The following is a 27,053-nucleotide window of genomic DNA, read 5'->3' as shown; positions in this document are numbered from 1 at the left end:
TGAGGTCAGAACCCAGACTGCAAAAAGTTAAGAAAAGAGGAAAGGAAGTGGAAGCATCTATTGCAGATAACTTTCTTACTCCACCTTCTATCTGCTGCTCTGCTTGGTTTCACCTCCATGGAACAAGGTGCCCCTGGGTGCATATTCACTGCCCACTGATTCTACGTAATCAAGGAGTTTAGTCACAAAAAGGAGGAGAGATGTAGGATAATATCTAGAAGAGATGGATAGATCAAATGAAGTATTTTTGAGGATGGGGAAAACATGAACATGTTTGTAACCAATAGGGACGCAGCCAGTAAATGTGGGGAGAGTGAAGAAAAAGGGTAGGATAATAGAGAGAGATAACTATTGGAAAGATAGGAGAGAATGGGATGACTTCTACAAATACAGTGGTTTGCCTAGGCAAGGATAAAGAACACACATTCGTGTGTGAAAGGGGTAAATATAAAATGGCAGCAGAAACATCTGGGAAATGTGAGGTGAAGAAGAGATCTGTGAACGAATAATCTTGTGTTTTTCACTGAAATATGAGGTAAATTTCTCACTTTAGAGGGTGAGGGCAGTAGGAATTTTGAAAGGTTTGAAGAAAGATGAAAAGCTTTAGAAAACCTGCTCTGGTAAGTGGGATAGTAAGTCAACTAGAAAAGTGTAGGAGATATGTGTCATTTCATTGAGATTACATAAAAAATTCATAGTGAATCTAGTCAATATAGTTCATAAATTTCTCCAATTTCTCCTCTTCATTACTTATCAAAGGAGTTGATGTAAATTTAGTGTAAAGAAGACAACAAATGCATAAAGCTAATTTACACTAGCTTAAGGTAAATTTTCTCTAAAGTCTGCCAATCATGTTAGAAAATCTATTTAACTTTCTGAGTGTATTGTCAGTTTGTCAGTAGATAAATGTTTATTAAGAACCTACCAAATCCCAGGCATTGTACAAAGCTCTAAGGACACAAAAATAAGAATTAAAAAAAGTGAAAGACAGTCTCTGCCCCTCACAAACTCAAAATCTAATGGGGTGGACAACATTCAAACAACTTTTTGGTAAATAAGGCATAATCAACAGGGAAGCCACTCTAATTAAGAGAGATTGGAAAAGGTTTCCTATAGAAGGTGGAACTTTAGTTGGAATTTGAAAGAAGGTAAGGAAATTAGGAGGAAAGATGAAGAGGAAGAACAACACAGGCATGGAAACTAGTCAATCAAAATGTCTGGAATTTGGATGTGGAGTCTTGTGTGGGAAGAAGAACACAAAGGCAAGGGCCACTGGATAAAAATAATGTATAGGGGTATGTGAGATGTGAGAAGACTACAAAGTTAGAAAAGGATAGGAAGACATTGGAAAGGACAATGAGTACCAGATGATTTTAGAACTGACACTTTAAAAGATGGTTCTGGTGAAGTGATATATCATTAAAGCAAATAACTAAAAATGGATTTTTGTGCTTTTAATAAAATGAGTTTAAAAATATTAGACAGTGTGGTAAAATACATTATGATAGGGACGTTCTCAGAGCTCCTTTTTACTGCCTACTCTTTCTACTATAGACAACTTTCCTAACTCAAAAGCCATAATCCCTAGTGATTTGAAAAGCTTTTGTTGTTGTCTGTTTTGTTTTGTTTTTCTGGACTTGCACTCCCTAAAATAGGTATGCAGGGAACATGGCCTGGGTATATACATATATGCCTAGCAAACCCAGAAACAATGATTATTTCTTACCCTTAATCCCATACTCTAGGCACATCCATGCTCCCTATCAATGTCTGACCTATTTAAAATGACTTCATAGGGATATGGCACCTCTACTTGGTATAGTCTTTTTCTCTAGTCATTATCACACCTAAAGAAAGTCTTATATATAGAACACACAACTCAGAGTTCCACTAGTAAGTCTAATAGTTTTAGACAGACTTTCAGAGCAAAGGAATTTTGAATGTGCACTGTCAGTTTCATTTAATGTTCAGTAATTACGTCTTCATCATCAGAATTCAGGGCAGCTCAGTCAGGCAGAATTTATAGTGAGAAATGAATTATATAATCATACCCATTACCAAGTATGTGATTCATCTCAGTTATTTCACTTTATTTTTGAGGTCATCTAAAGTATTGACATCTATTAAAAATCAAACTCTCTTACCTGTATGTCAGGGTGCTACACTTTTAATTGAGATAGAACTGAGTCTCAGGATGTAGAGAGCACATTACTTGGTCAATTTTAAAACCAACTGAGAGTTAAAATTAAGCTCAAAAGTATCACTTAAAATCCTAGTCACCTTGGAAAGCTAATGAATAATTTAGAACTTTACATTATTCTATATAATTTCTAAGTTATCTCTTTCCAAATTTAGTGTGTTAAAGAATTTAGACACACCTATAATCAGATATTGAATTAACAGGAATTCATTTACCTAAATAATTCCGAGCCTCTGTTTCTTTATCTACAAAATGTTAGCAATGTATTTAGTTTTTCTGGGGTTGTCCGAACTCTAAAACACAAAGAGTTATGGAAATGAATATAAATCACCACACAAAAATAAAAAACATAGTTTTATGTTAGTAGTTGAAGTAGTACTGCTACTATAGTTATTGCTTCTGCTGCAACTATTCCTACTACTACTACTACTACTACTACTACTACTACTACTACTACTACTACTACTACCTACTACTACTACTACTACTACTACTACTACTACTACTACTACTACTACTACTACTACTACTATTACTACTAACAATAATAATAACTGGAATCTTACAGTTTAAGAGTTTGCAAAATCCTTTCCTGTCTTTCCTTCTGGTGGCTATTAAAATTCCACTTTCTGCAAGAAGCTTCCTTGATTGCACTTAATGTTAGTGCCTTCCCTTTGATATTATCTTCAGTTTCTCTTGTTTATATTTTGTCAGTACATAATTGTTTTCGTATCATCTCTACTATTAACTAATGAGTTTCTTGAGAGTAGGAACCTTTTATTTTTAATTTCTGTGGAACTTAGGCAGTGCCTAACACACACTATGTGTTTAATTAAGTGATTGTTGAGATAACTTATTTATGGTTTTTCAAAAGTCTTAGTGGAGTTTTAAATTTAAAACTACACTGACTTCAAAAACGTTCTGGTTTAAAGCTGCACCAAGAGTTTTGGGACACCCTTTAAAACGTCATTTGGTCCTTAAGCATTTCAAGTGATGATCTGTATATAAAATGATTATAAGTGTTTCAGTTATTTTTATAAAGAATTAAACTGATTAAGAATATGAATGTCCTACGAGAATAATATGCGCATCGATACATTTCTTATTTTTTAATTCTTCTAACTATTTTATCTGTCATGTCTTCCATTTCAAATCAATAACTGCATTTGGTATAGAGAATTACTTAATGGTTCCTGATATATTTTCTATCTATTGTCTATGCACTTTTTCCTCAAAGGTTTAAGACATATGAAAGAATTAAGCATAGAATTATAAAATGTCTGATTGCACACTACACATCTAATAAAATACTGCCTTATTTGTTAACGAATTGTTCACTGATGTCATGATTGGTAATGTCATTATGAATGTCTATTAAGGAATGTAGAGGTAAGCATAAAAAGATAACTTTTTATAAGCATTAACTTAGTATTTCCACTGTACTGAACTTCCCAGGAACGTATACTGAGAAGTTAAAGAAAAATATGACTCTACTATGAAGCTAGAATAAATGTGTACAATAAGTGAGAAATATTCAGCTGACTCTTTGAATAACTGGAGTGGTTTCACATACTCTAGTTAAGCACCTTAAGACACTGGGGATTCATTATATACTGGCATCATTTTAGAAAGTAGTAATTCTAAATGCCTCTCATATAACCAGTAGGTTTTTATATCAGCAATTGGTATTTATAATGTACTTGGCTAACATCTTTATTATTATGATACATTAAGACCAGAATTATATGAGCAATAAAATAATAAGAATATGGTAACACTTCAGATTTCCTTGTTGGTGTTGCTGTTTGCTTGTTTGTGTCTTTTGTTTTTTCTTTTGTTCAGGATGTAGAATGCAAAGAACATACAGGCCAAGACTGTGGATAGGAAAGGAGTTTATCTGAGGTTTCCCAATTACCTTTGAATTAGAATCATAGATTTGTAGGATTTGTGGAGATCCTTGAGGCAATCCTATCTTACTTGACGTATAAATCGTCTTTAAAATAAGGTCAAAAAACCTCAACTTAATTTTTTTTCTTATATTAAGGAACTCACTATTTTTTACAGACTGTTCTTTCTACTATGGGTGCCTCATAACTCCCCAAGTAATTCCCATTCAATCTTTAGAAGGTTTCACCTCTCTTATTTTTTTTAACTAATTTTACCTATTGGTTCTAGCTTTCCAGCCCTGAGATTCATCCCAACAATTTTTAATTTCACCTTCCTTTAACAGATATATTTGACTCTTATGCTAACATTGCTGGTATATTTTATTATTAATATCCCATGCTTTTAGATAACTGAATCCATAAATATAACTTTTGTTTTTCCATAATTTTGTATGAATTTTTGAAACTGATATTCTTCCTATCCTTCTTTACTTTACTTCTTGATCCTTATTATCGTATATGATTTAAAAGTCACTTATCTCCTTTCATTTTCTTTTAATCAGAATGCCTAATATTTCAAGATGATACTTCTTTTCTTCTCTACCTTTATTAGAAATTTTCCAACCCTGGCCAAGACTACATAATTTTTCTGTCAAAGTATCATTCACAAAGCCAAACTCATTTCCAACTAACTTCTATTTCATCTCTTACAGTGCTGTATTACATATTTTTTCACCCTAAACTTATAACTTCATTTGACAACAGAGATGAAAACACAACTTTTGATTCATAATTCATTCAGTTTTCTGCCCTAAGCTTCATGATGTTGCAAAAATCCAGATTACTTTGTCATTATCGCTAGTTCCCATGGACATCATGGAAATGAGTACAAGGTACCAGATTTGACATGTCTAAGGAGTGTCTGTTAATCCCAAAATTATAATATGGGCAGACAACTCTGGTATTATTAGCATGTTTTGCTACTTTTGTCACCAAGCTACCATTATAGAAAGACCATGTTCTGTCTCCTTTGTGGTTATTATCTTAATATGCTGTAACACTATCTGCTTCTGGGACCCAATTACTTATGGCTACAGATATGGATACGTGTATATGTGTATGTGCTGTTTATATGTATATGTGATATACATCTATCTATCTATCTATCTATCTATCTATCTATCTATCTATCTATCTATCTATCTATCTATTTATCTATCTCTCTCTATATATAGTCCCAAGTTCTAGACATGCATGTAAATTATTACCTGAAGTTTGAATTTCTATGCTTATTAGGAAATTCATTTGAAAGTCTCTTGGGTTTTTTTTTTTAACTTTTTGCTATTAGAGGAAGCATTAAATGACACAAAAAACTGTATATTAAACATAATATTTTCTTCTGAGTTGCATTTTAAAAAAAGGGTATTTGATAATGGTTTAACCATACTGGACATTAAAAAAAAGATTCTAAAATCTATATAATGTAGTGCAACATTTTCCAGAAAACAACGCATTTTAAATTTCTTTCTAAAAACAATTTGTTATTTTTCCAGTTGATTCAGACAATCAGTGTCATGGACAAAGATGACCCTCCTCGGGGACACAAATTCTTCTTTGAACCAGTTCCAGAATTTCCTCTTAATCCAAACTTCACAATTGTAGATAATAAAGGTAAACATGAGCCTTATGGATCAAATTCATTTGTTATTTACCTGTCTGAGGTACTAAATAGTTTATCATATTTGTTTTCTTGCTCTTTCTTACAGATAACACAGCTGGCATACTGACTACAAAGGATGGGTATAGCCGTCATAAAATGAATATTTATCTCCTACCAATTTTAATATTTGACAATGATTATCCAATCCAAAGTAGCACTGGAACACTAACTATCCACGTGTGTGCCTGTGATAGCCAAGGAAATATGCAGTCCTGCAATGCAGAGGCTTTGATCCTTTCAGCTGGTCTGAGTACAGGGGCTCTCATAGCTATTCTCCTATGCATCCTCATTCTGTTTAGTAAGTGACTGTAAATAAATGTTCTTTCATCTTGCAAAGTGTCCACCTCTCTTCTTATCAGCACTACATCTGGAAAACATTTATACTGGGAGAATAAACAATGTCATTTTAATTTTCATATTCTCTTAATAAGGTCTGTACATTCACATAAGTTGGCCATTTTTAATTATGTTGAAAAGGACAGACAGACACTGGTGATATTTGCAAACAATGTCAAATTAAGAATAAATTTGGTAAAAATATTTGGTGTCTAATAGACAAATGCGTGAGAACTTTTATATTACTCATACTAATTACAAGGAATAACTTAATAATTGCAATATAAATTGCAATTGTATAATACTCCACTTAAAGAAATTAAATATTGTATTTATTCTGAACTGTCACCATGACCACATCAAGGCTTACATTTCCTTTTTCCAAATAAGTGTAGGTTTCGTAAAAAGAATGTTTTATTTGTATGTGTCCTAATAGGACAACCATTTGATTCTATTAAACAGTTGTTCCACTGTCAAACAATTCCAAAGCATTCATTTCCTTAGCTGTTCAACTAGAAATCCTTATGCTGAGGGTCATGGGGCCAGCTAAATTTATTTTCAAATGCTATTCCAAGTTGCCTGCTTTTCACTGAAAACCCTCACAGGCCACCTGGATGACTTCTCTTTGGCCAGGAACTCTTGCAAGACTTCAGTGGATGTCTGAGGGAAAGAGAAATCATTTGTGCAATTAAAATGATCCAAATATTAAAAAGGAAAAGAAAAACATTTTCTTGGGGTAGGTGTAGAGGCAAATTATGCTAATAGTCAATACACAAATAAAGGCAACCAGCTGTCAGGATTCAACTATTCATATAAGTTAAAAGAATCCTTTTATATCACCAAGATGATTCAGCCCTGATTAATGATGTGCTGAAAACTACTACTGAATTTCTCTCATTTCCTTTATCCATAAGGGAGTATTATTTTGACCAGTTTGTTTCTTATAACTATATATAGAAATACTTATATGTGATCTCTCTGTGTATAAATATATATACTCTCATATATACATGTACACATATACATGCATATATATATATATCTATGTGTATATAATATATATCCATGTTTGTATATATATATATATGTACATATGTACATTATACATTTATTTATATCAGTAAAACTTGGTGATATGTAGGAATACTGCCAGTTTCCAATAAGTTCCTTGAATTTGGATAATTTCTATCAAATACAATCAACAACTTTTCTCTCTGCAGAAAAGAGGTGGCATTTTCCCCCTTTTTCCAACTATAAACAACTAGAACAGTCCAAAGTACTTCCTTTTCACTTTCTCACCATCCTATCTAGATATTTTTACCTCCATCTTTTGTCCTTTAAAATTAACTCCAGTCCTAGAGCTTTATTTATTTATGAAGCACACATTCTTCAGAAAAGTATACTTTTCTTATTTCTTAACCAACTTTTGTCTTTCCTTATGTGAATAGAGATAGCTGCAGTGTTGTAATATATACAACCATCTTTCGAAAACTATAGTCCTAGGCAATGACATTCCCCTCCCCCACAAACAAACACATTTTAAATAAAAAGCAAATAAGAAATCATTCTCAAATGCTAGTCATTTTTGGAGCTAAGGTGGTTAATATGAATTTTGAAGGCACCAGGTAGAAAATTGTGAACAGAATTTTTTGACAAAGGAGAAATCCAGAGAATATTATAGAGTGATATCAATGAGAATAAAGTTATACCAAATTATATTTAGTTAAGAAAATGGAATAAAACTCTACTAGATAAATATGGGTTATATCTAAAATTTTGATGTTATATGTACAGAAAGTGTACCATGTGTCATTGCAGCATACCAAATAAATGTGTTTCAGAAAGGATCTATCTGCAAATGATTTATCAATAAGGCATAATATCATAAGCTCTTCCTCTAAATTTGGGAATATGAGCAAACCCTAAGATACTAAGGAAATGCAAGGTGCAGCATGACTTTCCCTAGCTCTTTCCTGAATGAAGCAGAGCTGTGTAATTTTTAGTCAGGCTTACACAAAACTCTACACCTGGACAGGAAAAGGACAAACATTATTTGAAGTTATAGTTATGTAAAATATGGCAATTGATTACAGTTCAATGTAAATATGCAATATAAATCTGAATAATGTAACCACTTCACCTCGATTCGTTGTTTTCACTCATTGGGGCCTGACTATATTTTTCGTGAATCTCAACATTCTCTGATATCATAGAATAACCAGTTTCTTTTACCTGACAATTTTATCCAACTCAGATATTTATAATATGCTCTACTTCTAGTCATTAAAAATTATCCATTTTTTTCATCTTTCTCAGTTCTAGTTGTGCTATTTACTGCACTCAAGAGACAGAAGAAAAAGGAACCCTTGATTATTTCAAAAGATGATGTTCGAGACAACATTGTGACATACAATGATGAAGGGGGTGGTGAAGAAGACACCCAGGCTTTTGACATTGGGACATTACGGAATCCCGAAGCTAGAGAAGACAATAAACTCCGAAGGGACGTAATGCCTGAAACTATATTTCAGATAAGGAGGACTGCTCCATTATGGGAAAACATTGATGTACAAGACTTTATTCACAGAAGATTAAAAGAGAACGATTCAGACCCAAGTGCTCCACCTTATGATTCCCTAGCAACATATGCTTATGAAGGGAATGATTCCATAGCAGATTCCCTCAGCTCTTTGGAATCTCTTAATGCAGATGGTAACCAGAATTATGATTATCTCAGCGACTGGGGACCTCGATTTAAAAAACTTGCAGATATGTATGGGGGAGATGACAGTGACCGAGACTGATAAAATTTACCAGTGACTTACTGGGTAAGTATTAATGAAAGTAATGTCTTCGTTGCTAAATTAAGTGGCTTGCATTCTCTTACTTAGGGGAAAATACAAACTCAAACATACAAATAAAGCATAAGTGTTGTCTTAGTAAGGGTTTGCTTAATCAATACACCCAATGTTAATGAATACGAATGGTACAGCTACAAGAAATTTTCACATTCTCCGCCTAAAAATCTTGCAAGGAAGTTGTATCATTTCAGTAAAGAGAACTTTAAAAGGCTTTTTTTGTTTTTTCAAAGAGAAGGAAACTTTAATTTTTTTTTCTTATCTTGCTTACAATCACCTTTATCATATGGGACATTGTGAAACTACCTTGTAAGCTAATATAAAAAAATCTAAACTATTACTGTCATATTTATGGAGTTGAAGAAGTCTTTGTGTTGATTCGTGATATTTTTATACATGTATATTTATATTTTTATATTTTTATGAAATAAACTAGTATTTATACAAATTACATGCTTTTTACTTTTTTCCTAAAGACATGCTTGGTTTCCCCCTAATAACTATGGAATCAAAGAATCTTTAGCAAGTGGGGAACCTTAGAGTTAACCATGTCCAACCCCCAAACTGATCATCTAATAACTGCTAGAAGACTTCCAGTCAAAAGAATTTCATTAACTCCTGGGGCAATCTGTTCTCTTCTCCGATAGTTCTATTCGTTATAAATTATTTCTTTATATGGTATCTGTGGACACTTGAATGTGAGTAGTCGCCAAAATGGTGGACATTGTAATTCATGTATGAATTCTTATCCTATGCTATTTTTAACCATACCCTTTATATGGATTGTCTATAGAGAAATTAACCAACATTATGGAAGATTAGTGTGTGCAAGTTAGTGTGTATTAGGTAGTGAAATAGTCAGAGTATCTACCAATCTGCTATCCTTTACTCTCAATAAATGACAATCTTAATTGCTATCCTAGATACATAATGCATTCTTGCCTGATGTCTCTCAGATCACTAATATCTTCCCACATGCAATGTTCACTGCATTGACCCAATTTCTGTTTTGTCAAGGTAAACAAGCAAATCGAATCATTTTTCTTTCTTCATATCATGTCAAATATCATTTTTGTCATATGCCCAACAATTATGCCCTCTAGATCCACAGCTATTAATAACTTTTTTCCCAATATACCCTAAGGATCCCTGAGTCTTGCAGCTATACATTTACTACATCCAAGTCCTTCCATTAATCCTGTCACTGAGCATTACCTCCTATGATATCTGTCTCTTCTAAATATAAGGTGAACCCCTTTGAGTAGGGAATGGGTTTATTTTTCTATTTGAATAAGCAATGATTAACACAGTACTTAGTACAAAATAAACCCATAAGAAATGTTCATATAATTCATCCATTCATTCAAAAATTTGAAAACAGTAAAGATGTCAATCAAATTGTCTTATCTTCACCCTGAATATCTCAATTTCATCCACCATTCCTCACATGGTATAGTTCTGATTCCTCAGCGTCTGCCTGTTAAATTCTGGTATGCAGAATATAATAGAAAACTCATTTTAAAAATTATTTTATTCATTCCCCTCACACCCAAAATATTCTTCCTCCTTGTCTCTGTTTCATGTCTATTCCGGGTTTCTTCAAGGCTCACTTAAAATTCTACAGTCAGCAAGAGGTTTTCCTGGTTGTCCACACTGCTTTTGATTCTGTAATTTTTATTAATTAACTACAATTTCATTAGTTCATTTTTGTTGATGTGATGAAATTCTGTGAGGTCAAACAAAATCTCCAAATGTATTTTCATAAAGAAAAGAAATCTGTCACCGTATGTCTCTTTATACCAAAGGAGATTCATTTGGTAGAGATATGGCAGTATTTCTATGTGCAGTTCTTAGGTTTGTGCATAATTGCTTTATTTTTTTTTTTTTTTGGAATGTGACATAATTGTGAAGTTTTACTTCAGTTCTCATGTAGATGAAGTTAATCATGGCAATAGAATGTTTAAACCTTATAGAATTAAATTATTTTAACTATAATGGTTTTGAAGATAATGTTAATTAAAATATGAGAAATCAAAATTTGTGGAGATACAATCAAAGCATAATTACAGTTTTCTTTTCAAATTAAGGGTCAGTGTCTCTCTCGAAGCCTGAATTTCCCTCATATCCAGATTCTACCATGCTCCTTCTAAAGTACAGGAAATTCACAGAAATTACTTGAACATTGGGATGTGTGTGTAGATTTTGAATACATGTAGATTATACGTGTACCCATCTTTTAAAGGTTCCTTAAGCTTTGAAAAAGGTATAATTTATTCAGAAGCATCAAACTTTAATCAATCATTGACTTGCTTGGTCAGTATTTATATAGGAGTATGTTCATTTCATGGAAATACTGGCAATACATCAAAATCCAGATCCAGTGGAGTAGAACGTACTAGTTTTGGTGTTTGGTAGATGGTGTCAGGAACTAAGACCCAAAGACTAAACAGAACTGACAGGCAGTCCAGGAAAGTCCAAATGGAGAGTAGCTAAGGTCAAACAGGAAGGAGAGTATCTAGAGAGTATGAGCATAGGTAATAAGTAGAGGCTTAGACAGATTTCACTAAAAGTATGTGTATTGTTACTAATAATTATCCCATTAATAGACTTAATGTGACTTGCTTAAATCACATGGAAGTCTTAGTCACATGTGGTGAGAGAAGCTTACTGAATAAGTGAAGCAGGAAGGGTGGAGCAAAGATGGGAGGAAATTGGTGAGAGGGAGAGAGAGAGGACACAGGCAGACAAAGCTAGTCTTGTGTTTGTTTGTGGAAGATCCCAGTAGAGAAGTGGAGGAGGGGGAAGGCTTGGGAATGGCTTTTTCCCCTGCAGTGCTAATAAGCTTTCACTTCTTAGTTACTATGATGAATTTGGCTTTCTGGTGTTGGGATTTGACTGTCTGGTGTCTGAATAAATGTTTTACTTCTGCTTTCTATAGGGAGAGCCTGTTATAGTTTGTGATTCAAAACTATGCTAGCATATTCATAGTGGCTGTTGGTGTTGTGAGTATTGCCTTGGCACTACAGTATGTTAATTTAGCAGTGTATTCTATTCACAATCATTTTAGCCAATCTGGCAGGTGTAAAATGATACCTCAGTTTTTTATTTGCATTTCTCTAATAAGTAATGATTGGGAGTATTTTAAATGGCTATAAATTGTTTTGATTTCTTCATTTAAAATCTTTTCCTTTGCATCTTTGATCAGTTGGGGAATGACTTGTATTCTTACAGATTTGACACTCTTCTTTATATGTATTTGAGATATGAAACCTTTATCTCTAAGATAACTTATCTTAGACTATCTATATTGTTTTTCACCAATTGTCTGCTTTTCTTCTGACCTTGGCTCCATTTGATTTATTTGTGCATTTATTTAAATTTAATGTAATTGAAGTTATCCAATTTATATCTAACTTTGCTCTCTGTATCTTTTATATTTGTAAGTTGCTTGTTTATCCACAAGTCTGACAAGTGATGTATTCCATGTGCTGCTAATTTTCTTTTAATATCTCTTTATATCTAGATCATGAATATATTTTGACATTATTTTAGTAAAAAGGTATAAGATATTTATCTATGTCGAATTTCTGCTATACTGCTTTCTAGCTTTCCCAACAATTTTTGTAAAAAAATGAATTCTTATTCCAAAGTCATAAGTTTTTACACTTGTCAAATATTCCCTGAGAATAATAATTCAGCAAATATGTAGGCAAAAAATTGTAATGTTTCATATAAATTTGCATCACCAGGTTTCAATTTTATGTAGATATTCTGATTAACAAAACAAATTCATCTTGCGGGGTTGGGAAGAGGAGAAAAACATTTGGAAACAAATGTGATACAAAAGTATAAAGAAAAAAATTAAATTGTTATTTTAAAAATAAAATTAATTTAAATCATTTCTGAATTCATATTAGTTTTATGATGTTATGGGTAATAGGCAATAATATTAAAATTCTTATAACATAAGGTACTGTGAAATTTATTTATTTTAAAAGGCAACTCCTATATCAAAAGGGCTGAAAACCACTCTTTTGGTTCAATTCCCTCAATTTTAAGATGATATAACCAAGTCTCAAAATAGTTATGGAATTTTTTCCATGAGCTGGGTTCAAATTTCACTTTTGATTAGCTCTGTGATCCTGGGGAAATTCTCCCAACATCATATGTCTTTCAGACAATTCCTTGGAATTTATAAGTAATAAAAATTGTCTAATCTTGATGTGAGGAATTTTCATAATCTGCGTTAAAGCTAAGATGCCCATTGGATATCCAGTTCACAATGTCTGAATGTCACTTAGATATGTAACACTAGAGGTCTGAGGAGATGTTAAGCCTAGATAAAAATATTAAAAAATCATCAGTATAGAGATAGCATATATAGGCAGAGAAAAGATGAAAATCCATGACAGAACCTTTTAGAACACCTCTAGTTATTGGGCATAACTTATTTTAAGATCCTCCAATGGAGGAATACCTGGAGACATCAGAGTTTTGAAAACAAAGAGAATATCAAAGAAAAGAGATTGATCAATCAATCAACAGTATAAGTAAGAGAAACTATCACAAGGTGCTGTGAGTGTGTGTGTGCACATATGTGTGTGTGCATGTGCATATTCATAGATATACACAAACATATATTTATGTACCAAACATAATCTTGACACTATCAACAGCTACATGTAGTATCAATGTTCATTCTTCTATTGTGAGCCACCTTATACAAGTAACCTTGTGAAATATTAAGTCGCTCTTGTATTATTTTAGGCATGTCAGGCTCTCCATAACTCTATTTTGGGTTTTCTTAACAAAGATACTGGAGTGCTTTGCCATTGCCTTCTCTAGTTGTAACAATAAGCACCCCAATATATACAGGGGGTCTACTATCACAGGTTCTTAGAATTGCATTCACCAAAGGAAAGGCAAATTTTGAGAGGTTAACATTAACTTTAATCAAGCACAGGTATCAGAGAAAATCAAAATCAAATTTTCAGAGAAATCAAAAATCAACAGTGCTTCCAAACTGGTCAAAAATTAACATGCATACATCTTTACCAGAGAGGGAAGCACCAGGATCTGGATTTTCAAAAAGCTGGGGGGCTGCTTAGCAGTTTCCCAGAGTCTCATCTGGTACACAGATCTTCTTCCAAAAACTAATTCTCAACATAAAATCTCACCCTCAGAGTATTTATACACTTTTCAGAGTCAGGGGGCATAACCTTCAGGCCCAGTGCCACAATAGAAAACAAAACAAAAGGTACTTGAGATTCTCCTAAAAAACAACTGCCCTAAAAAAACTTCCATCAATGGGTGGGAAAGATCCTCCCCAATCATATTATTCAAGTGGAAGCACTTTTAGTAAAACAAAAACAGCAAAAGATCCTAATTTGATTGCCATCACACTAGTCCATTTTACAGATGAACTGAAGTGAACAGGGTTAAGTGACTTGCCCAGGGTCACATAGTTGTAAGTGTCTGAGATCAGATATAAACTCTGATCTTCCTGTTACAAGTTTGGTTGTATTTTTTTGTCCAGAAAACAGTTCTTTATATTGAATTTAGTAAAATTAATGACAATGAAAAATATGAGAAGCACATCTTTTAGTAATCAGATAGAGATTATTTAATTTTTCAATAAAACACTGAAAATTTACTAAGCATAACAACAACATAACTTATCTGTGTTATGAGCCTCTGACAATTCATGATTGCAGTGTGAAAGAATGCCTGTGAACAGAAAAAACTCAAAAGAAATCTGATCAGCATATTTAATGAATTGGAATGGTTACCTTTTCTGTTATGTTACAATTTATTTTAAAATTTCTTTTAAATGAAAAGTATAGAAATATTTATGTGGATGCTATACTTGAAATTGCTTAATATTTTAAGCAATTTTTTCATGAGTTTCTCCCGTCCTCTCTGTGCCACAGAATTTGGAAAAGTCTGATGAAGGTTAAGGAATGAACTTCCAGATGGCAGGTGTGGCATCAACATGATATTCACAGTGCCTACGGTGGCCATGAATATGCCTGCTCAATTTTGAATTGTGAAATACAACAGATTCTTCACATGAAAGACAGAACCAAAACATTTAATGACGCCAGAAAGTCAAATCCATGATAATCTATACACAATAACAACGCAGAAAACAACACCACCCTCAAGACTTTCCCCTTTTAGGCTTCCCACAAACCAGCTACATGAAATAAATCACAAACATGCACCCTTAAACCAAATCACAAATAAGCTCTTTCACTCACACTAGCTAGGTGCCTGCACCCTTCCTAGATCTGACTGCTCTGATGACTAACTTCCTCCTTTGATGACTAACTTTCTCCTAGCTCTGCTCTATCTCCACATTTTCCTGTTCCACCTTTCTTGTTTCACCATTCAGCAATTTCCCCCCACCCCAGGCTCCAATATGACTCAGATTTCCATGTGACCTACTCAGATAGATCACATGGGCTTATTAAATAATGGGAAAGATCTTCCACTTAAGTTATCATTATAGCAGGCAACAGGATTTAAGCATTTGAGTTATGGGGAAGGAACCATCTTGCCCTACTCTCTAGGAACTAGGAAGTTCCTTTTAGTGTTTAGGTTATAGCTAGAGTGTCTACATTTAAGCTATGAATTTGAATCCTGAGTCTCTGTTACTTAATACTTGTGAGATTTTAGCACCTTAATCTGTGTTTCTTAGTTTCTCATACACACATATATGAGTGCAAACATATAAACTCATACATATATGCATATATATGTTTATACGTACATAATACATATATATGTACGTACAAGTGTATATTAATATCTATAGTGTTCTAAAAGTTTTAGAGCAATTTTAAGCTTTAATAATATGTATGAATGCATACATACCCACAAAACTTACGTGAGCATATGTATATGTGTATATATTATAGTTATACATATATTCATTATATATGTACACAAATTTCAAATTGTGTTTACTCATGAAGAGATTAATAGATTTTAATTCATTGACTAATTATTATTAGAAATTATCATGCCCAATTTGTCAAATAATGTTGCAATATCAATTTACCAGTTCATTAGTATTTGAATAATATTGACAAACTATTTCATTTTTATAAATGTTTGTCAACTCAGATTCCAATCCTACTGTGTTTCAACTAAAACCTTTAAAAGAATTGGTCTTCACCATCTATAAATGGTATTAATCAGAATCACATTATTGGTCAATAAATGTCTTAGAAATAACCAAATAGAAGTTGGCCAAAGAATTCAATTATGGAATAAATACAGAGTGATTATTCTTTTATTTTCTCTACATGGGCATTGATATATTTAAATCTTGAGAAGTGAAATGGTGTCCTGAAATGAGAGTACTTAACTTCTGATGGTTTGTTATATGAGTGAGTTGTATGCCCTGAGATGAATATAAATGATTACGTTATAAAGTATTTTTTCAAGTAAATCATTAAATAGATTTAGAAAAAGGGACCATTAATAAGCAATCTTTCTAGTTCTTATTTTTTGGATGCCCATGGGATGGAAGGGAAAAATTTTCAAGATCTCAATACACAATGAAATTTATAATTTTACATTCATATGGTTAAAACTACAATATATCTTAAATATCACGAAGATCAATTCTCACAGTTATAAATTGAGTAAAATGAGGCCCTGATAGAGCTTTAATAAATCAGCCAAAGTTAATTGAGAAAATTACATATTGATTGATTTGCTACTAGAATCTTTTGAGTGTTCCAATATTAGACAATTTGTGGAAAGTTAATCTGGGAAAAAAAAAAAAATATATATATATATATATATATATATATATATATATATATATATACATTTATATTTGTGCATGCCTTTATATGAATATGTGTATGGCTGTATAAATTTACTGGTAAATCAATATATATCCACACTTGTGTATATGTAACTGCAAATAGTTAAAACACATTTAAGTAGTATTATACAAGCATGTATTTCTGGAGTCAGTCAGAGGTGATAAGAGGAGAAAATTGAGGAGAATCACAAACTCTCAAAGTTGAAGAGACCGTGAAAATCCTCCAGTCCATATCTGAGTTCAAATAACTTCAATAACATAGTAGACAGGAGTTCATACTGTCATTACTTGAAGCATTCTAGTGAGAGACAACTTGCCATTCTCTGAGGAGGTTCAATCTACTTTTACTACCTACGGGACCTTAGGAGAAATAAATTTCCCCATCAGTAAAAAGGAGTTGATCCTTTAAGGCTTCTCCTATAGCTTGATAGCCAGTATGATCCTTTGAACCAGTGATAACCCATAGCCCACTTTTTCTTAAGCCCCCAAACTCCCTTTGCTGTCTCTTTCCAAACACCAAACACACTCTTGGCTAACTTCTTTTCTACTGGAAGAAGGATCTGATCATCAATCTGGCTCCTCTAAACATTTCACTTCCTCAACCCCCGGATACTTCTCTTTTCAAAGGTTCTGAGCAGTCTGATATTGATCTCTAAGTAAATGCATGCTGTATCCAAGCAAAATGAAAATAATGCTATGTTAAATTCCTCTTTTTACCCAGTGTCTATACCTTCCCATGTATTCTAACATGTGAACAGATCTTTTTAATGAGATTCTCAGGATATGGGACTATCAATAGAATTCTTATGTTGTTAAATGAAATAATATATATATAATGCACTTTGCAAGCCTCAAAGTAATATATGAATTAAAAGAGTAATAGCTAACCTGTACATTTAATTTTAAATTTTTACAAAATGATTTACACATATTTTCTCATTTTATCCTCGAAACAACTCCAGTACATAGACATTATTGTTATATCCTGTTTAAAGACAAGGAAACATAGGGAGACAGAGGTTAAATAGACTTATTCAGGGTTGCAGCTAATAAGGGTTAGAGGCATGATTTGAACTTAGGTTCACTATATCCTAAGTCAAGAACATTACTCACCATTGCACCTTGCTGTCTAAATGTGATCTCTACTGTTATTCTGCAAGGCAGTTGTGAAGGGCTCATCCTTTCTTCCAGTAGGATACTCAGAAGCCCCATGAAGCAGCTTCTTATCCTAGTCAATTCCTTCATGCTCACCCGTCAGTGGAAGGGATGGGGCAAGAAACTTCAACCATTTCTTCGTCCACACATCTCTAACAATGGTGTGTGGTATGTGTGAATGTGTAAATGACAGAAATTGTTTCCCGAATCATTAAACAAGATTTCAATCAACAAATATCTTTGACAGAATCAAAGACAGTGGGAGCACTTCCACTTATTTGCATTTTAATATGAATTTATTTTAAACAGAATAATTAAACTGAGCTTTGGACAAAAGCATGGAGGCCACCTCCCTTAACCACCAACCCACTGAAGAGAGCTTGTATCCCATGACTTGATATTCCTTAAGTTCAATAGAGATAGGAGGGCTCTTAACAATGAAGCACTGGTGTAATAAACATAAGTAGTTAATAGGACAAAGTGCAATGGAGAGATGTGGCTAAGAGGATACAAGTTGCTATAAAAGAAACACAGTTTTTGTGAAGTTATGGAAGTATAAGCAACTGAGGAAGAATGCTGTTCAGAGAGCCAGTACTGATGGAGTCCGGAATGTGCGGTACGTGGGGGACTTGTACTAGTGTAAAGACTGACGTTCTCAGGAAACTGGGTCACCAATTCACTTCTGATAAGCAAGGACAAGATTGTCCTGGCCCTTACTGTGTACCTCAAGGTTGTTACATAGGGGGAACAAAGATATGGATGTAAAAGATGTAAATTAAAAATGTTCTCATGGGAAAAGCCTTGCTTGCTGGCTGGCTTGAGAGAGTATATAAACTTGACACTCAGATCAATAAATCAGTCATGTACCAGTCATGTACAGATGGTAGAGGCTGGCCTAGCCCCTGCTGCTGTTATCTCTTTCTTTTCTATCAACTGCCACACCTCCAATCAGCCAGTTGCTGGCAATGCTGCATAAATCAATCAAACAAACAAGGATTTATTAGCTACTTACTTTATACCAGTGCCAGGTTCCTGAACTTAAAGAGCTTGTATTCCATAATATATAAGTACACACACACACACACACACACACACACACACACACATACGTGGGTGTATGTATGCATATGTACAATCACATATAAATATATGCATACATTACATGTATCAATATATGTATATATTTCATATAAGTACACACACATATACATATATACACACACACATATATATACATATATATGTGTATATATATATATATATATATATATATATATATATATATATATATATATATATATATATATATATATACTTAGAATGTGTACACTTAAATAGTTATATACACAATTCGTGTAGGTGAAATATAAGGCAAGGAAATCTTAAGAGTGAAAGCACTAGTAGATGGAAAAGATGGTAAAGACCTACTCTGGAAGGTGTCATGCAGCTGAGTCTAGAAAAGGGCTTCTTAACCTTTACTGTATTAAAGACATCTCTCACAGTCTGGAGAAGTCTACATATCCTTCTCAGAAAAATTGGCTTTTTCAGTCCTAATTAAAGGAAAGACTAAATCTTAGTCAGATGTTAATGAAGTTTTTTTGTTGTTGTTTTGTTTTGTTTTTCCCATACCAATTAATGGACTCCACCCTAGAATTTTTCTTTCTCCAGTTGCTTAATTCCTACCAAAGATTTATTTATTGAACGTTCCCAGACCAGCTAGTTTCACTCCAGAATTCTTCTCTTGGCTTCACCATTATTTCCCAGACTTCTTTCACCACCATCCTTCGGAATGAAAATGATCTACTCCAACTCAATCTTCTGCTTCCTTTATCCCTTTGTAATATAAGCTATTAATGGCCGGGATATTTTTTCATTTGGCTTCAATTTTTATTCCTATTGTCTAAAATAGTATTTGGGACAAAGGAAGGGCTTAGTAATTGTTGACTTGACTTCTAGGCACATTGAAACAATTTAGTGCAAAGGTAAGGAGAAGGGAGATAAAGATGAATCTATGAGGAATAGCAGGTAGGCTAGTATAGCTGTATCATAAACTATAGAAAGGAGGGAAATATATGAAGATATTTGAAAAGTAGGAAGGTTCATGTTGCAAAGTTTTAAATCCCAAAGGAAGAATTTATATTTGAGCTTAGAGGAAAACTAAAGTTTAATAGGGGAGGGAGGTATATTAATAAAACTGTCAGATACACAGTTTGGAAAATCACCTTGGTAACATTAAAAAGGATGGATTGGACAATGGAGAGTCTCTATTACAATAATCTGGATAATATAGAATGAGGTTCTAAAAAGGGTGATGCCTCTGTGACTGGAAATAAGGGAATGACTGAGATAGATAAGATGTAAAAACAACCAAAACAATAAGATTTCACAGGTGAATGGATTTGTGCAGTAAGGAATAGTAAATGATCAAAGATTAAACCAAAGTTGCAAATGAGGGTAATTGGAAGAATTTTAATGTTGTCCATATAAGTAGCTATGTTTTGAAGAGCATATTGGAGGGGATGGATTGGGGAGACAAAGAGTTGTGTTTTGAAAATGTTTCTTGGTAAACTTTCAGGCCCTATAATTTTAAATGCCCAATAGACAATTCATCAGTTGATCAGCAAGCATTTATTAAGCACTTACTATGTGCCAGGATTCTTAGCACTGAAAATATGAATACAAGCAAAATGACACACTACCCTCAAAGGCGTAATTCTAATGGGAGAGATAATACATAAAAAGAAGCTTTAGGTAGGGGGTGGGACAATGGAGATGCCAAAAGGAGTACATATAGCCTGTGAGAAATGAAGTCATGGTTAGACTGGGTACCTTCCTTTAACAGAAGTTTTGAAAGAGGTAGTTTAATCAGAGAGGGACTCAAAAGTGCAAGCTCTAGTACTTAAAAAATCTTCCAAAATGAAGAAGAGTCTGGGGCATTATAATGAACTTAGCAATATGGAACTTCAGGACACTAACACTGCATGTATCCATTTGTGAATCATTTATTTTTTCCAGCTTTTATCATTTTTATTATGTTTTAACTGTAACTAATGTATTTTTATCTTTCAGCATTCACTTCCATAAAACTTTGAGTTCCAAATTTTCTCCCTATCTTTCCTGTTCCCTCACCCCAAGATGGTGTGTAATTTGATATGGGCTCTACATATACATTCCTAATGAACCTATTTTCACAGTAGTCATAGTATAAGGAAGAATTAGAACCAATGGAGAAACCATGAGAAAGAACATACAAAAAAAGAACAAAAGAGATATAGCAAATACCTTTCAATCTACATTTAGACTCTATAGTTCTTTTTTTGAATGTGGACAGTATTTTCTATCATGAATCCCTTGCATTCATTCTGGGATTCTTACCTTTCTATGACTTAAGTTTATCAAAGTTAGTCATGAACATTGTGCTGTTACTGTGTACAATGCTCCCTTTGTTCTGCTCTCTTAACTGAGCATCAATTCATTCAGGTTTTTCCAGGTTTTTCTGAAGTCTGCCTGCTCATCATTTCTTATAGCATAGTAATATTCCATTACATTTATATGTCACTTGTTCAGCCATTCTCCAAATGATGGGCATCCCCTCAATTTCCAATTCTTGGCCACCACAAAAAGAGCTACTATAAGTAATTTTGTACATGTGGGTCGATTTGCCATTTGTATGATCTGTTTGGGATACAGACCTAAAAGTTGTATTGTCGAATCAAAAGGTATGCACATTTTTTGTGGACCTTTGAGCACAGTACCAAATTGTTCTCCAAAATGGTTGGATCAGTTCACAATTTCATTAACAATACATTCATGTTCCAGTTTTTCCCACATCTTCTCCAATATTTATCGTTTTCCTGTTGTGTCATGTTTGCCAGTCTGATAGATGAGGTGATTTCTCTAATCAACAGTGATTTAGAGCATTTTTTCATAGGACTATAGATAGCTTTAATTTCTTCCTCTGAAAACTGAGTGTTTATATCCTTTGACCATTTATCAACTGGGGTATGACTTGTATTCTTATAAGTTTTACTCAGTTTCCTCTATTTAAGAAATGAGGCCTTTCTCAGAGACATCGTTTGTAAAAGGTTCCAGTTTTCTGTTTCCCTCCTAATCATGGTTACATTAATTTTGTTTGTACAAAAACTTTTTAATTTAATGTAATCAAAATTATTCATTTTGCATTTTAAAATGTTCTCTGTCTCTTATTTGGTCACAAATTCTTCCATTTTCCATAAATCTGACAGACAAATTATTTCTTGTTTACCTAGTTTGCTTATAGTATCAACCTTTATATCTCATCTGTGTGCCAATTTGGCCTTGATTTTGGTATATGGTGTAAGCTGTTGATCTATGCTTAATTTCTTCCATATTATTTTCCAGTTTTCTCAGTAGTTTTTGTCTAGTAGTGAGTTCTTATCCCTGAAGCTAGAGTTTTTGAGTTTATCAAACAGTAGATTACCATAGATATTGATTACTTTGTCTTGCATACCTAATCTATTCCACTGATCCACCATTCTATTTCTTAGCCAGTACCAAGTAGTTCTGATGATTGCTGTTTTATAATTAAGATCCAGCATGGCTAAGCTACCTTACTTAGCATTTCTTTTCACTAATTACCTTGACATTCTGGAACTTTTGCTCTTCCAGATGAATTTTGTTATTATTTTTTCTAGCTCTACAAAATATTATGGGGGAGTTTGATTCATAGAGCAATGAATAAGTAAATTAATTTATGTAGAATTGATATTTTCAGTATATCAACTTGGCCTACCCATGAGCAACTGATGTTTTTCCAATTATTCCTATCTGACGTTGGGTGAAAAGTGTTTTGCAATTATGTTCATATGGTTGCTGGTTTTGGCAGATAAACTCCCCCAAATTTTATGAAGTCTACAGTAACTTTAAATAGATTTTTTCTGTCTTTTGCTGTTGTGCTTTGTTAGTAATTTATAGAAATGCTAAAGATTTATGTGGGTTTATTTTATATCCTGTAACTTGGCTAAAGTTGTTTATTATATCAAGTAGTTTTTTTTTTTACTTGATTCTCAAGGATTCTCTAAGTATCATCATATCATCTGCAAAGAGTGAGAGCTCTGTTTCTATTTTGCCTATTCTAATTCTTCAATTATTTTTCTTCTTGTTAAAGCTAAAATTTCTAACACCATGTTGAATAACAATAGTATTAATGGACATCTTTGTTTCACCTTTGATCTTATTGAAATGCTTCTAGCTTATTTCCATTACATGTAGTGCCTGATGATGTTTTTACTTCCTCTTCTGTTAATCTGGGCAATTTATATTTTCATAACTATTCAATCATTTTACTAAGATAATCAAATATACTGGCATACAGATGGGCAAAATAGTTCTTAATTATTGTTTCAACTTCCTCTTTATTTGGTGGTGAATTCATCCTTTTCATTTTTGATACTGGTAATTTCGTTTTCTTTTTTTTTAAATCAAATTAGCCAAAGGTTCATCTGTTTTATTGTCTTTTTTTCTGAGTCATTTATTTAAATAAGGTAAGCTGGAAGTTTATCCATAGGGCTGATAAGAGGAATGATTGTTTTAAAAAAACAATTGAAGTGGGACTAAAACTAAGCCTTACAGGAGATGAAGAGTTTGTGAATATCACACGGATAAAGATCCAGCCACTAAGACAGAATAAGAAAAATCAGTCAGACTAATAGGAGAACCAATAAAGAGAACTAAAAAGCAAAGAAAAAAGAGGAGAATTTAAGAAGGAAATATGGTCACAGAATCAAATACTTGAGAGAGATCAAGAAGGATGAGGTTTATTATTATTATTTTTTTTTATTTTGTAATGTTTAACAGTCACTGCCATACAATTGTGATTTTATCCCCCCCACCTACCCCCCACTCCCCCCCTCCCTCCCCACGACTGCATACAATTCTGTATAGATTCTACATATACTTTCCTATTGAGTATATTTTCACTATAGTCATGCTATGTAGTCAGACTAAGATAAATGAAAGAAATCGTATAACAAATCAGAACATGATACACAAACACATACACATACACAAACATGATCTGCTACAATATGTGAGTGACTTCCATATTTCTCTCTCTGAGTGTGGCAGGCATTTTGCCTTGAGATCCTCCATTGGGATTTTTTTTTTTTTTGGTAAGAAGTTCTTGTGTTATTACAAAAATCTAAGTCTACCAGAAAAAACTCTCACACACTGTGGTTGTTTCTGTGCATAAAGTTCTCCTGGTTCTGCTCCTTTCACTCAGCATCAGGTCATATAAGTCCTTCCAGGCCTCTCTGAAGTCTTCTTGTTCATCATTTCTTATGGCACAATAGTACTCCATTACATTCATATACCATAATTTATTCAGCCATTCCCCAATTGATGGACATCCCCTTGACTTCCAGTTTTTGGCAACTACATAGAGTGCTGCTATAAATATTTTTGTACATGTGGGACCCTTTCCCATTTTTACGATCTCTTGGGGATATAGTCCTAGTAGCGATATTGCTGGGTCAAAGGGTATGCACATTTTTGTAGCCCTTTGGGCATAGTTCCAAATTGCTCTCCAGAATGGTTGGATGCGCTCGCAGCTCCACCAACAATGAATTAGTGTTCCAACTTTCCCACATCCTCTCCAGCATTTATCATTTTCTTCTTCTGTCATGTTTGCCAATCTTATAGGTGTGATGTGGTACCTCAGAGTTGTTTTGATTTGCATCTCTCTAACCAATAGTGATTTAGAGCATTTTTTCATATGATTATAGATAGCTTTAATTTCTTCCTCTGAAAATTGCTTGTTCATATCCTTTGACCATTTATCAAATGGGGAATGACTTGTATGATTGTACATTTGGATCAGTTCTCTGTATATTCTAGAAATGAGGCCTTTATCCCCGAGCTTAGCTGTAAAAATTCTTTCCCAATTTACTACATCCCTCCAGATTTTGGTTGCATTGGGTTTGGTTGTGCAAAAACTTCTCAGTTTAATGTAATCAATGTTATCCATTTTGCATTTCATAATGCATTCTATCTCTCCTTTAGTAAAGAATTCTTCCCTTCTCCATAGATCTGATAAATACACTATTCCTTGCTTCTCCAGTTTATTCATGGTATCAATCTTTATACCTAAATCATGTACCCATTTGGACTTTATTCTTGTGTACGGTGTCAGGTATGGGTCTATGCCTAATTTCCGCCACACTGTTATCCAGTTTTCCCAGCAATTTTTGTCAAACAATGAGTTCTTATCCCAGAAGCTGGGGTCCTTGGGTTTATCAAACAGAAGGATGCTATATTCCTTGCCTACTGCATCTTGAGTGCCAAGTCTATTCCACTTGTCTACCTCTCTGTTTCTTAGCCAATACCAAGTGGTTTTGATACTTGCTGCTTTATTGTACAGTTTGAGGTCTGGTAGCGCTAGGCAACCTTCCCAAGCTTTCTTTTCATTAGTCCCTTTGATATGCTGACCTTTTGTTTTTCCAAATGAATTTTGATATTATTTTGTCCAGCTCTAGAAAGTAATTGTCTGATAGTTTAATTGGTATGGCATTAAATAAGTATATTAATTTGGGTAGAATTGTCATTTTTATTATATTAGCACGGCCTACCCATGAGCAACTAATGTTTTTCCACTTACTTAAATCTGACTTTATTTGTGCAAAAAGTGTCTTGTAATTGTGTTCATATAATCCCTGGGTTTGTTTTGGCAGGTAGACTCCTAAGTATTTTATACTGTCTACCCTAACTTTAAATGGGATTTCTCTTTCTATCTCTTGCTGTTGGACTTTGTTGCTAATATATAGGAATGCAGAAGATTTGTGTGGGTTTATTTTGTACCCTGCAACTTTGCCAAAGTTGTTTATTAATTCTAGTAATTTTTTACTTGAATCTCTGGGATTCTCTAGGTAAATCATCATATCATCTGCAAAGAGTGATAACTTAGTTTCTTCTTTGGCTATTTTAATTCCTTGGATATCTTTATCTTGTCTAATTGCTACAGCTAACATTTCTAGTACCATATTAAATAATAGTGGTGATAATGGACAACCTTGTTTCATCCCTGATCTTATTGGGAATGCATCTAGCTTATCCCCATTGCATATAATGCTTGCTGAAGGTTTTAGATAGATACTGCTTCTTATTTTATGGAAAGTTCCCTTTATTCCTACATTCTCCAATGTTTTTAGTAGGAATGGATGTTGTATTTTGTCAAAAGCTTTTTCTGCATCTATTGAGATAATCATGTGGTTTTTGTTAGCTTTGTTGTTGATGTGATCGATAATGCTAATAGTTTTCCTAATATTGAACCAGCCCTGTAGTCCTGGTATGAATCCTACCTGATCATAATGTATTAATCTCGTGATAAGATGCTGTATTCGTTTTGCTAGAATCTTATTTAAAATATTTGCATCTATATTCATTAGGGAAATTGGTCTATAATTTTCTTTCTCTGTTTTGTCTCTTCCTGGTTTGGGTATCAAAACCATATTTGTATCATAGAAAGAATTTGGGAGGACTCCTTCTTCCTCAATTTTCAAGAATAGTGTATGTAGTATTGGAATTAACTGTTCTTTAAATGTTTGATAGAATTCACTTGTGAATCCATCTGGCCCTGGAGATTTTTTTCCTAGGGAGTTCATTGATGGCTTGTTCAATTTCTTTTTCTGAGATGGGGTTGTTTAAGTAATCAACTTCCTCTTCTGTTAATCTGGGCAATTTGTATTTTTTAAAATATTCATCCATCTCATTTAGATTATCGAATTTGTGGGCATAAAGTTGGGCAAAGTAGTTTCTAATTATTGTTTTAATTTCCTCCTCATTGGAGGTGAGTTCACCCCTTTCATTTTTAATATTAGTAATTTGGTTTTCTTCTTTCTTTTTTTTAATCAGATTGACCAAAGGTTTATCAATTTTATTAGTTTTTTCATAAAACCAACTATTGGTTTTATTTATTAATTCAATAGTTTTCTTAATTTCAATTTTATTAATCTCTCCTTTGGTTTTCAGTATTTGTAATTTGGTATTTACTTGGGGATTTTCAATTTGTTCTTTTTCTAGCTTT

The 27,053-nt window shown here is 33.3% G+C and overlaps 1 protein-coding gene across 1 annotated transcript in view; it reads left to right on the top strand.

Annotated features, from left to right (window-relative positions):
• The window catches only part of CDH9 (cadherin 9), a 234,213-nt gene extending 224,835 nt beyond the window's left edge, over window positions 1-9,378 (top strand). The window contains exons 11-13 of the mRNA XM_072605477.1: window positions 5,640-5,757; window positions 5,853-6,104; window positions 8,459-9,378. Of these exons, the coding sequence (XP_072461578.1) occupies window positions 5,640-5,757; window positions 5,853-6,104; window positions 8,459-8,946 (858 nt within the window). The 3' untranslated portion in view covers window positions 8,947-9,378. The remainder of the gene's footprint in view (window positions 1-5,639; window positions 5,758-5,852; window positions 6,105-8,458) is intronic.
• Window positions 9,379-27,053: the final 17,675 nt, after the last annotated feature.

The sequence above is a fragment of the Notamacropus eugenii genome, chromosome 4, assembly GCF_028372415.1.
Source record: "Notamacropus eugenii isolate mMacEug1 chromosome 4, mMacEug1.pri_v2, whole genome shotgun sequence".
NCBI classification, from domain to species: Eukaryota; Metazoa; Chordata; class Mammalia; order Diprotodontia; family Macropodidae; genus Notamacropus; species Notamacropus eugenii.
This window is presented reverse-complemented; position numbering and strand designations above follow the sequence as displayed.